The sequence below is a fragment of the Cyprinus carpio genome, chromosome B23, assembly GCF_018340385.1.
Source record: "Cyprinus carpio isolate SPL01 chromosome B23, ASM1834038v1, whole genome shotgun sequence".
Classification (NCBI taxonomy): domain Eukaryota; kingdom Metazoa; phylum Chordata; class Actinopteri; order Cypriniformes; family Cyprinidae; genus Cyprinus; species Cyprinus carpio.
The window spans coordinates 21062457-21076525 of NC_056619.1; the positions used below are offsets into that span (position 1 = coordinate 21062457).

General features: G+C 37.2%; 1 protein-coding gene across 1 annotated transcript in view; it reads right to left on the reverse strand.

The window, feature by feature from the left end:
* Positions 1-2874: 2874 nt before the first annotated feature.
* The window catches only part of LOC122141887 (adhesion G protein-coupled receptor L3-like), a 33692-nt gene continuing 22497 nt past the window's right edge, over positions 2875-14069 (reverse strand). The window contains exons 4-6 of the mRNA XM_042750530.1: positions 8390-8512; positions 5462-5674; positions 2875-3101 (exon numbers count right to left, since the gene is read on the reverse strand). Coding sequence (XP_042606464.1) covers positions 2875-3101; positions 5462-5674; positions 8390-8512 — 563 coding nt within the window. The remainder of the gene's footprint in view (positions 3102-5461; positions 5675-8389; positions 8513-14069) is intronic.

Sequence of the window (14069 nt, forward strand, 5' to 3'; positions counted from 1 at the left end):
CCACGCCGAATTGAGGCAGTTATTAAAGCAAAAGGAGCCCCTACCCAGTATTGAGTACATGTACAGTAAATAAACATACTTTCCAGAAGGCCAACAGTTCACTAAAAATGCACTTTTTTTATTGGTCTTATGACGTATTCTAATTTGTTGAGAGAGTGAATTGGTGTTTTTTGTTAAATGTGAGCCAAAATTATCACAATTAAAAGAACCAAAGACTTAAACTACTTCAGTCTGTGTGCACTGAATTTATTTAATACACGAGTTTCACAATTTGAGTTGAATTACTGAAATAACTTTTCCACAACATTCTAATTTATTGAGATGCACCTGTACCTATCCATTTTTGTACATTCCCATGTTTGCCACTGTAACAAACATTTTAACAATACATTTTTTACAAGATTAGTTTGTTCCTATTTTAGTTGAGGTTTTCAAAAGTTTCAGTTTTAGTCATTTTAACACAAACTTATTTTAATTCAGTTAGTAGCCAAGGCAACATTTCTGTAGTATTTAGAATTAGCCTTGAACTAGTCTTCAAGCTGGAACTACAACAGGACCCCCCACCACTCCAATAATGTACAGTGGGTGTGGGCCTAAGCCGTAGGGTTTCCATGTCTGATGGGGGTGTGGACTCGCGCCACGGGGGATGTGCCTCAAGTGTGGTCGTGAGGCTTGTACCCTAACAGATGCGGGGGTTGTGGGGCCCAAACATGAGTGATGGGTGGTGGGCTAAACATAATGTGGATGTGTATAGTCCTGATGACTGTGTATGCTTATTTCTATTAGTATTTCGTCAAAATATGAGGAATGGTTTATTAATATTGTAATTAAGCAACAGCACTTGTCAGGTTGTCTATTTTAATTGTCCACTTCAGCTTTTTGTCAATAATCCTTTAGTTTTTTGTTAATTGGCTATTTTTATGGTTTACTCTTCACTTTACTTTTGTTTAGTTTTAAATTCAGGAAATATAGTTTTTAAGTTTATTTCTATTTAGCGGTAACAATTGTTGAGGCTGTTATATGATCATCTGATATTTTCCAGCAGGTTTGTTCCCAATTATTGACTAATGTTGTAAGGGTTTTAGTTCTCCCCCTTCCGATACACAAAACTGTGGTTCATGTCCACACAATGGTGAGTGTGGTTTCATGAGCATAGTCCAATCAGTGGTGGGCTGTGTTCACAGCCTCATAATGTTGTCTCCACCTCCCCCATTCTTGACCTCTACTTCTGGACAGGACTCGCACCGTATTAAACGAAATTGAGTGGCAAGATTTTATTTTATACCAGCAGGGACCTGAAGGAGACCACAGTTTCTTTTCTCACTTGTAAATCAAAATCGTCCTCGTCATAGATCTACTCCTCTCCCCTCGGCTGTTCAAACGGGCATGCCACAGCGGCCTTTTCTTTCCGCCATCAAAATTATGTTCTTCCCTCAATTTTTCCCCGTGTTAACTACAATTTGTTCGTCTTTTCCTATCCAGGTTTAAGGATGAACTCAGCTCTGAATGGAAAATGTAAATGAAGAGTCTTTTAGCAGCCTAAATGCTGGCCTGGCTGCGGGCTCATTCCCGCGCGATGCCACAAGTCTGCCAGACTGAGAAAAAACCCTGCGCGCGATCACGCTGCCCCCACAATGGGACTTCCGTAGAGAAACCACAACACATAAACAGTCAAAATAGCATCTACTAGGTGCGCCCGCTGCACAAGAGTGCCTGGCAGGTCACCAAAACTCAGCCGGAGTCCGAAGCCTCTCATAGTTGCCCTTTAACAAACAACAAACCAACTCACGCACCCGTTCGCCCTGGCAACAATCCAGCGTCTGGCGGGTTTCTTATGCGGGCTCTCACGTCCGCTCAGCTGGGAACCGGGTGCTCATGGATTCATATGGAGAGCAACGCACGCCCCCCCCCGTTGATCTTCCACACGCACCTCACAGCTTGAAGTTCATCCGAAACACAAGTACCACAGTCTCCACCAGCGAGTCTGCTCCCCATCCACTGCCTCACACAATACACAAACCGCACGTCAGATTATCTGATTCTTCAGCGCACCTTCTGCACTCCAAACATTCCTATATTATGTTGGAGTGCACGAGTACCTGGAGATACTATCGATTTCAGTTTAGTAGCAGAATTCATTTTCCTCCCTTTCAGTTCTCTCCTGTTACTTTTAGTAAAACACTTTGTTCTATTGTTGTAACATTTTTGCTAAGGATGTAAGTAATAATGTTCGAATAACCATCCCTTCAGGTCTTTATATACATTCTATTTTAGCTATTTCAGGTATTTTTAGTACATCAAAGTTAACTACAAATTGAAATCGAGAAGATTGCGCTTAAAATTCTTAAAATTCTTGTTATTTCAGTTATTTTCAGAAGCTGGTTACATCATTAAGCATAGGAAAAAATTTTTACCTGCCTTCATTAGAACGTGTCTTATAATGGGTTCGAACACGTATTTATTCATTTTTACACTTTGGATACAGGTCATTAACAAACATTATACTCAACGCATGTTGCAGAGTACGTATATTCTTTACTGCACTTTAACCTTTGGTTATGGTTATTCATAATAGCTTCAAGTGTTAGCGCATTACGTTTTTGTAGAGTGGATTGTGGTGTTACCATATGCCAAATACAAAGAAACACATTACTAAGATATATTACAATTGGGGTGTGTGTTTCATAAACATGTTGTTGATGGTGTGACACAATGCAATGTGTTAAATTGTTTGCACTGGAAGCGAGAGCGCAAAAAACGGAATGTGTACACAATTTCTGCGTGTATCCAGGCAGGCAGCGTTTCCACGCGCTGACAGATGAATCAGTCGAGGTTTGTATCTGGGACAGATGTGTTTTGCGGGAGTCTCTACCTTCACATTCCACGTGATCCATTGCGAGCACAGGCGACAAAGTTGGTGAGTTGAGAAAAGGGAAGGAGCAAGGTGGTGTGGCGTTTTCGGTTGGGATTCCAGCAGCCGGCAGAAGACACGCGCGGTGTACGACCCAGAACGCCCGTCATAACTGCGCTTCGAGTAGCTCCAGAATGAACAGTTGGGTTGAATTCCCTCCTCAGACTGCTGGAAGACGAGGAAGAACAAACTGCATCAGAGAGGAAAGCAGCAAAGCACGCAAACACACAACCATAAGCGTGAATAAGAGTTACACTCAGGGTCCAAAACCTTCAGCAAAACAGTGGCAAAAAGAGTTTAACCAGCAGAACTCATTATTTACTGATCATGAACCTGCAGGATGGATGACCAAGGACTAAATTGGATGAATGGAAATTTTACCAACATTGCAAAGACAATAGAAGTCATTATGAAATTACACATGAGAGTGTACTTAAGTGGGTAAATACACTCTAGAGTTCAGCTTCTTGTAATTGCAGTAATGCACATTTCAGCATAATAAATTCCATTTAATTTGCAATTAACATGCAAATTATGTGTCTGAAAACAACCAAATACAACAACAAAAAAGGTTACTTGAAATAAAATTAAATGAAATAAAACATAAAAAGCTAGTGGCAAACTGAAAAAAAAAATGAGATTAAAATAATAAGAAAATAATAAAAACTATAAAAACAAATACAATAATATTAATTATTAAAAATAACAAAGTAAATACAAGTATTACCAACTGATACATATATAAAGTTATTTATACAATTAATAATTTAAATTAAAACAATAATGCATTTATACAAAGACTATACAGTACATAAAAAAAAGATGGACCCAGTTACGAAAAAAATGACCAAAAACGGACACTCAAACAAATTACTAAAAAACTTGTAAAATCCTAAAATGACACAGAAACGCATAAAATTAAAAAATTACAAAATATGCTTCTAAAAACTATTACTAGGCTACTCAAGGATATGAACATTGACTGAACATCACAATCAGTTTACATGCAAGTTATATATATATATTGACATTTTTATTTTTTATTATTAATAATTAGAATATATATTCACTAAATAAAAGTGCAGTTCTTTTTTCACAAGGGTAAGCAAATACAGATCATTTAGAATAAATTCCTCAAACCTAATCATTCTAGGCTCCATTCCAATACTAGTGACCTCTAAACTACACTACTTCAACCCAGACATAATGTTTTTATGACATTTAATCGGAGACCAAAAAAAAAACCCTGATTCTCAGGAATGGATTTAAACTCAGGAACCTGGTGGCTAAAGCTTTATTCAAATTAGCCAAAATCTATAACAAACAGACACTCGGGCGGCTGGGTGCTGGTATTCTGCTGGAATCTGCAGATTCCTTGTGGATTTGCCGATATCTTTCTCCCGTGAGCGAATTCCAACACACACAAACAGGAAACACGTTTCCAGCTCTAATTGAGCCTGGAGGCAGAGATTCTGTGCGTGCGTACTTTTGGGGTGCATTTCAATAAAGTGCTTGGAGAAAAAAATAATTCAAGCATAGATGACTGCTGGTGGCGAGGGGGGAAATTGGCAGATTTTAACAAACAGAACTTTTTTTTTTGTTTCTCAATCAGACCTTGCATTGCAGGAAGGCATGAATACACAACATAAAAAAGACATTGGATGAGCCATTTTAACCATAAGACAATAAAAGTAATAATGAAATTACACATCAGAAGTCCTACTGAAGCTGGGTAAGGTTGAGCTAATTGTTTTGTAGAATAGATTTAAACTATAATAAATAATTTAATTTAAACTTGCAAGTTAACGACAGCACATGAAGCGATCTCAAAATACATAAAGTATTAAATGTATTCTCTTTCAAAGCGTATTAACCGGTTGCTAATGCTTAAAGCGTACTTTTTACCAGGGTAAACAGTCTGTGCACTCAGCGATCCGTATGATAAACTCTAAAAGATAACTCTAATGATAGTTATATTTAATGTCCACATCAATGCACAATATTGGTTCTGTTTATTGGATACATAATAACTCGATTCACTATTTCTACTAACTCTAATTAACACTTTGCAACTCATATGTCACCAGTTTAGTCCTCTGCTTCACTTCTCAACCTGTAGTTAGAACTGTCTGCTTTATATCTGTTAACACTTTGATTTTGATTTTACTGACTGTAAGTAACTTTGCCACTTATTTACTAACCCTACCCTAACCTAGCATATCTCTACAATAACTCAGTAGAGTAGATTAGTGGACTCACAGATTCCTAACCTGCCACCCTCTAATCACGGGCACACTCCAGTGCACGAGTTTGTGTGGAACCAGTTGGCATTGTGTGTGTGTGTGTGTGTTGTGTGATTTTCTGGGGTGTGTTTTCATTAAAATGCTTGGAGAAAACATAATTCAGGCATAAACTCTTGGTGGTGTGACTGAGAAACCCACTGTTTAAAACCCGCATGAGTTATTCCAAGGATTTCCTCCGAAAAAGATGTTTTATAATCTGACAACACAATCTCTCAGTGAATGCAGCACAAACCTTTCGGCTCCGTACCTGAATATGTTGCACAGTAAATATTTACAATGACGGGGTCAGACAGGTAGACTTTGTTACTGTCTTTGTTGATGGCCGCCGTTATAACGGGAGAGTTGACGATGACAGAGTAGTTTGTGTTCAACGTCTCGCTGCTGAACTTCATGCTGGCATTTTCAGTGGACAGATACGAACCCAGATGCTTGTACAGGACGAACGCCATCCGGATTTCCCCTGAAAGACAGAGCGGCTGTTAGTTTCTTTATGAATTTATTCAGCATTATTATGACAAAGTTCAGTTGTTTTAGTTCAGAAGTATTTGGCTACTCAACAGGAGCTGAAAAAAGACTCACATTTGAGGGAATCAAATAAGTTGGTCAATCATTATCGGACGCTTGGGGCAAAAATGCCACCAAATCTGAGAAATATGCAGAGAGGCACAATATTGTCTGTTTTTGTTCTATTTCACAAGCAAAAACAGCTCCAAACAAAGCCACAACAGAACCGTTGCACAATGTGTTTTGTTACTGAATGAATCTGTTTTTGAAAGAATCAGTTGAGTCGATGATTCAATGACTTACTTATTATAACAGTCACTTGTTTTATGTTTAAAAGTAAATTTCATATTTCTATACTAAAAATGCTATTTTAAAAGCATGCCTCTTATAACATTATTCATGTAATTGTAGTGTAAACGCACTCATGGTATCTCTGAGCTGCATCAAACCGTTGGGAGTGTTTAGATTTTTTAATGTTTTTTTTTTTTTAAGTTTGTAAGTCTCTTCTGCTCACCAAGCTGAATTTATTTGATCAAAAAGTATAAAAAATTGATGAAAAATTGTAAAAATATTATAACTATTTCAAATAGCTGTTTTTCTATGTGAATATCTGCTAAAATATAATTTATTGTTGTGATCAAAGCTGAATTTCCAGCATCATTACTCCAGTCTTCAGTGTCACATGATCTTCAAAAATCATTCTAAGATGCTAATTTGCTGCTCAAGAAACATTTCTGATTATTATCGATGTTGAAAACAGTTGTGCTGTCCAATATTTTTGTGGAAATCATGATACGTGATATTTTTCAGGATCCTTTGATGAATAGAAAGTTTAAACAAACATCATTATTTTAAATAGAAATATTTTATAACACAATAAATATATAATATAAAAATAAACAAATAATATAAAAAAATATAACAGGTTTTTATTAAAAATTATTCTTCATATGCAGTTTATGTGCCACTTCTGAAGTGCAAAGATGGATTTATTGGATTTTATGTTTGCCCTTATAAAAATCCTCCTGGAAATAACTTTAAGTGGGCAAATATTAGCCCTTAATGGAAAAGTTAATTTCGGGAGCTCGTTTTGGGAGATCAGCCACCTGCTTAAAACCTTTAACAAAGCCAAAAGTGACAGTATAACAAAGGAAAACTGGTTAAATCTGCTGTTGAACATGGTCTGATGGGGCATACCGGGGTTCAGCCACACGTTTCTTTAGAGTTCACTAAATACTCTTCATTAGCACATCATAGAGCGCGAGCAGACTCCATCTCCAGCTGATCGAAGCCCTGTTTCAGCCGTTATATTAGAGGAAAAGAGCAATGAACTGAAATAATTTGAGCTTTGATTAGATGGGATTCGGTAGATCACGTAATGAATACATAACACCCATAATGCTTTGTTCCTCTCGGCAGCATTTACTGAGAGCCACAAAGGTTCAGAGTGAGCGAGAAAAAGGGAGGGAAAAAAAAAATCTAACCGCAGAGTCGATTTGATTCAGCTCTATTGAAATGTCATTAGCGCTTTACTGCCTCCTTTGACAGAGCCACAGTTCTGCTCGTTATTTTTGCGTCTCACTTGCTTTTTCCGTGAAAATAAATGAAAAATCACCCCACCGCTGCCTCCCTGTCACATCTGAATCACTGACTCACAAGAACACACAACTATTTTTTTGTGACTATTGGTGCTGGGCTGTTTGTAACAAGTGTTTGTTCACAGGAAGAAAAACAGGAAACCAGTTGACAAAATGGGAATAAGTTTGGAGGATCTTTACTTTCCATCTATTTTGTTTTGCCAAGTAGGATGTTGATATCAAGAGTTTCAGAGAATGGAAGTGGCTTTCAGCGTTATTTTAGTATCACTGATGTACTAGTATAGTTTGTGTTAATATTTCGAATTAGATTTTTTTTAATACATATTTTTTTTCTTCGTTTTAATTTTAGTTAAAATTTTACATTTTGTTGTGCATTTTTTAAAATATAAATTCCAGTATAGTTTTCGTACATTTCAGTTAACTTAAATTAAAGGAAAAGGAGAAATGCTGCCTTGGCAACTAGTTTAAATAAAATTTTTAATTTTTAGTTTTACTTTATTTATTTTTTTTTCAGTTTAGTTTAGGATTAATTTTTAGTTTTACTTTATTTAGTTATGCTGATTTTTACTACTTAAACTTAAACTTAAACATAAGAACTCGCCTTTACAAGCAGTTAAAATGATATACTAAAATACTTGATTTTAGTTTTAGTTTTTAGTTTTAGTTATTTTAGCTTTTTTTCAATTAACTAAACGAACAGACAAAATGTTGCCTTGCCAACTAGTTGAAATAATTTTTTTTTCTTTCTCAAATATTTTATTTTGTTTTATAGTTATTATAGTACTTCAAAATGCAAATGATAAATAATGCATTGGCAACTAGTTATACATTATATAATTCACTGTTAAATTATTATTATTATTAATATATCATTATTATTCCTAATAATACAACAAACAATATTTATCATAACATGCTGTAGTTATTTTAGTACTTCTAAACTACTTCACTAAAAGGAAATGACACTAAAAGGAAATTTTGTGCTGGCAACTAGTTTTTATTTTATCTTAGTTGATTTAAGTTTCAGCTAGCATTACATACAGTATGGCCGTCTCATGACCCCGTGTCTGTACCGTTTCTGCCGTGTTGTTTGAGGGTGTTGGCTGACAGGTGGATGGCGTTTCCCTGGCCTCCCGTCTGTGGAAACTTCAGATCGGGAAGATTTCCATCTGTGCTCATCCTCGCCACCTCCAGCTCTAAACAAAGACAAAAACACACATGCACACACAGTTAAACCAGAAAAATAATCCACACAATGCTTGACAAGTGAGGATTATGGCAATAACACACACCACAGAATTCAACTGAGGTCTTTTGAGTTTAGAAGTATGATGAAAGTGAAAAAGGACTGAAACAAAAGCTGTTTTATATGTGCTCCATCCCATTTGTGTGCTATGCTGCAATCTTCTGATTTCATACAAGCATTTGGTGTGAGGAATTTAAATTGTAAATCACTGAAAAGCTTGATCTCTATTTGGTGTTCAATAAAATTGCAGCAATGTCCAATTCATAGACAAAGATTCATTTGATGATTTGACTCGATCTTGATCGTTTAGTTCTTCCAAACACATCTCAGTTGTTCTCATAGCAACAGGTTCATAAGACCAAACTTACTTGGAAACAGGTTTATGCGACGTAAATAGGATTTCAGCGAAGGTGATACTTGAAGTCTGTCACAGCTGCTGCTTCTGTCTTACAAACCACCCTGTTGCTTTCCGTTCACACTGAGCACTTTTATAATTTTTCTCTTTCAGCCAATTCTCCTTCATGACAGTAGCTGAACCAAAAGAGAACTTTGACAACGCACATTTTAAAACGCAACGATGCACGACATCGAAGTGTTTGCGTCACATACTTACGTAGAGTCTGCAGTCTGAACAGAGAATGAAACTCCTGCTGTGCTGTTTGCAAAAATCAAAGCATCTCGCACTGTCTGAGATTTCAACAGTGATTCAGCGCAGCTCTCTAATCAAAGTATGAATGCAATGACTCACTGCATCAGCGCCAGGCCTGCAGCCTGTTTTTGGACGTTCATAAACATGCTTTCAGAGAAGCTGAAAAGAAGTCAGCCACAAAATCCCCCAGTATTTACACAAACACTTATCAAACCAGAATTAGCATTAAAAATCCCAAGAGAGACTCTCATTCGGCGGCGAGGCGGTGCGGGCCTGCTTTCCACCGCTGCAGGTATTCGCCGCTGACAGGACAAAGGAGAGTGATAAAGAGTGGTGGGCAGAACCAGACAACTATAGCTTGCAGGAAATACTTTTTCATTCTTCCAGCGTCGCTGTGAAAAGCTTAAGACTGCAAACAGCAGGCCGAGACGCTGTTGTGCCTCGAGAGAAATCAAAAGCCAGTTTAAATAATACGTTAATCACCCGAAATCTGCTCGCCAGATTATGAGCATGAGGACAAACACGCTTTTCGAAATCTAAATACAATGGCATGCCGTTTTTTTTTTTTTTTTTTTAAGCGCATTATATTCAACTGAAAGAGGAGGATAACAACCACTTCAGGGTAAGTTGGCAAAAGATGAGCATCCATTCTCACACACAAACAGGCTTTTATTTCCCCAAACGACTGTGTCATCAACACTATCATCAGATGGCAACGCCGCTAATCTTCTCTCGATTCTCCACATGGCGCGATGTTGGCACTCTGCATCGTCTTAAAGGGATAGTTCCCACAAAAATCATAATGGAAACCCAACTGAATAATACAAGCCTATGTGATGGTTCAAGTCTTCTGGAGCCGTATTAAAGCTTTGTGTAAGCACAAGACCAACATTTAAGTGACCAAGTAATCAGCAAGCCCTTGTGCTGTTTTTCAAGCTTCTGGAGCGTATTAAAGCATTAAGGAAAAATAATATTATGTTGCATCTTGCAGTCCATTGATTTATGTTTTTGTGCAGTCAAACATACAATCCAGGACCACAGGAAAAATGTACTTGTGGAGATATTTCTGAAAAATAATATTTTGTTGCATCTTGCAGTTTCATATAGTTAAATGTCCAGTAAGTGGTGCTAAAAGTGTGTTCAGTTTTATCCGAAACTGATGAATGTGAATCTGGCAATGTTTTACACTGGTTGTTGTATGCATCACAGCTGTTTGGAACTGAAATGCCTGGTTGAGTGGTGTTTTAAGGTCAATACTCTATTGTGTATTAAAGGGGTCATATGATGCGATTTCAATTTTCCTTTCTCTTTGGAGTGTTACAAGCTCTTGGTGCAAAAAGATCTGTAAAGTTGCAAAGACTAAAGTCTCAAATCCAAAGAGATATTCTTTATAAAAGTTAAGAGTCAACCACACACCACTAAAACGGCTCGTTCTTAAACACACCCCCCCCATATCTCTACATCACTATGTGTGGAGGAAGATTTGCATAACAAATAGAAATCCAAATGTTCACGCAAAGAAAGAAGGCGTAACTTTTATTCTCTCTGTTGCCGCCGGCGCCATGTTGTGTAGACGCTGTGTTTCATTGTGAAAGAGAAAATACTTTGTTTGGTCTTCCAAAAGAGCACACAACTAGAAATCAGTGGTTAAGTTGTATTTCAACACGGTTCCAGAACAGTTCAACCCAAATATTCATGTGTGCAGCGCATTTTATGGAGGAGTAAGAACACTTTCCCCAAAAACAATACCACAAAACTCTCTCTGTTGTCTCTTTCTATAAAAATTTGCACATTAAACTTTTAGAAACTTTGCAAGGACAGCCTGGCGCTTCTGACTCACAGCCTGTAAGTACATTTCATATTTAAAGAATTTGTCACTGATGATTCTAATGTGAGTTTTAAGCAGTGTAGAGTAGCGCTTGCTGTTTGTCATTTCTCCGATCACAAATGCAGACATGGTTTTATGTTTACGTGACATGATACTCAACACAACACTTAAAAAGACAGTATATATTTTTGCTAAATTAATAAAATGTGCACATACAATTCAATGCAGTTTATAGCTGAAGTGAACACTAGTGGCTGTAAAACAACAACAATTTTTATTCCTTAGTGCACAAATTATTATTACACAGGCTCAATAAAGACATATTCCCAAGCAATTCTTTGCACAATACTATGTTATGAGCTTAAAAAGCACTTTTAACACAGTGCATGAATTGTATACTAAGTATTTTGATCTCTGCATCACATAACATCTCCTTATTTGTGGCTTTTCTGTGTAGTAAACTTCGCTGTGTAGTAAACCGATTTTCTGTGTAGTAAACCGATTATAAATATAATCGGTAATTATGTCCCCACTGGATGCAACAAATGCCTTGTTTGTAATGGGTTTTATTGGTTTTGTCTCGCCATGCCGGGAGACGGCATCACAGTATGTTAAGGGGTGTAACATTTCTGTCACACGCTTGAGGCCTTCAGCCAATCACAACGCACTGGATAGCTAGCCAATCAGAGCACACCTTGCTTTTCAGAACGATGAGCTTTGTAAAAAGCAACGTGTTTCAGAAGGTGGGGCATAAAGGAGAAACAATAATGTACAGTATCTGGGAAATAATTTTTGAACCTTAAACTGCATAAACACATTGCATTACACCAAATACACAAAATGTTCTTTTTAGCAGCATCATATGACCCCTTAAAAATAGCATACTATCTACCCTAAACCTAACCTAGGAGAGTTAACAAAACAATCGTGTTAAAAACTAATTTGTTGAAGCAACTGTGTAATGTTAGCTTGTTTTTGAGTCTTTGAGCTGTTAATCGTGACTTGTGTTTCAGGGGACTAGCATTTGCATCTCAAATGCAGTGATGTACCGGGTGCGTTACCGAGCAAGTTTACTACACAGAAAAGCCAAATATAAGGAGATGTTATGTGATGCAGAGATCAAAATACTTAGTATACAATTCATGCACTGTGTTAAAAGTGTTTTTTAAGCTCATAACATAGTATTGTGCAAGGAACTGCTTGGGAATATGTCTTTATTAAGCCTGTGTAATAATAATTTGTGCACTAAGGAATAAAAATTGTTGTTGTTTTACAGCCACTAGTGTTCACTTCAGCTATAAACTGCAGTGAATTGTACGTGCACATTTTATTAATTTAGCAAAAATATACATAGAGGTAGTTTTTCCAATGAGCCTTTATTGCAAAAAGCACTTTAGATGCATTGTGCCAAGTTTAATGTCAAACATCACTGGTTTTTGCATGTGCTGGATGAATAATTCTTACATTTCAGTGTGTTTCTCACAAAACATGGCTTGGAATATAGTGCAAAAGTCACATGGATTAGACGGAAGCATGTATGAATGCTTTTTGAAGCTTGACTATACACCGTAAAAAAAAAAATGTTTTGAAGTAAAGAAATAGACTATTGGAGTGTTTTACAAGAAGATACTATTTTGTCTGCAAATTTTTACATTTATTCAAAGTGTTACCCATCTTTTCTATGAAATCAATTGTTAATTTCTGAGTGAAAACTGTTTGGACACTGTATTTATGGAAACAGCATCTCCTTGTGTGTTCCACAGAAGAAAGAGTATAATATGGGTTTGAAATGACACGAGAGCGTGTAAACTTTTCAATTCCGGCTGATCTATTCCTTTAACTGAAGGCTGCTTTTAGTCTCGCCGGTGTCAGTGACGGACTCAACAGACCCACGGGCCAAACAAACCATACAACGCTGCAAACTAACCCCATCAAACAGGGCCTGAAGGTCTGCTAAAGGTGTCAAATCCTGTAGATTAATCACCACGCAGCACGGAGGATATAAAATAACCCTCGTAAAAAGTTTGTCGGGAGGGACTCCCTCCCCCTGCAGAGCCAAGCTCCGGATCCCTTAATATCAGGATAAATCGCATGCCAGACATGATAAATTCTGTTTTATTAATTCCCAAAATGTGACCATCTCCGCAGAGAGATGGCAGACCTACATTCTGGAGTTTCCATGGCAGCCAGACCACATTAAATTCCCGTCTTTAGGAACGGGAGATGCATCCGCTTTCATCCCAGAGGAATATACACACACACAACAGCCTGATCTCGGGAATGCTGACATTCACACGGTGATATTCACAAACAGATGCGGGCGGGACAGAATAACGTGGGCGTCCTCAAAACGTCTCGTCCAATTCCTCTGCGGGCTGAGAAACGCGTCATAAACGACACTAAATTATCGCTCGGAGCATATGCTCACTCAGCCTTTCGTTTAAAAACGCTTAATTACGCCTTCCAGTGAATGAAATAACACGATTCACACACATAAAGGAGACAAATGTGGCACTGATATGAGGTTCTCTGTGATGAAAGCAGGTTTATCGGTGTGTATCAGAGCCGCTCAGGTTCATGGACGCCGCTGATAGCGGGATGTTCTGATTTCTGCCAAAACAATCAGAATTAAAAACTGATGCTCCCCATGGATAAGGCACACTTTGGTGTCACTTTACTTTTTTATGCATTAGAGGTACAAATCCCATGTTTGTTTGTTTTTGTTTGTTTTTTTTTGTTTTGTTTTGTTTTTTTGTAACACCATGAAAATGACCATTTAGAAGATAATAAACATTTCATATTCCTAATTTTTTACAAAAATGTTAGTGGTGACAGCATTACTGATCAAGCCTGCAAACCTCTTATAAGGGATGACAACAACAATATGAAAAATATCTGGTTTTCTTACATTTCTGAGAAATATAAAAGCTAAAATGATCAAACAGTTTTTAACGTATGAGAAATATAAACAACAAAATATTTCCCCCTTGTAATTTATGAGGAGTATCAATGACAATGATGTTTTATTTT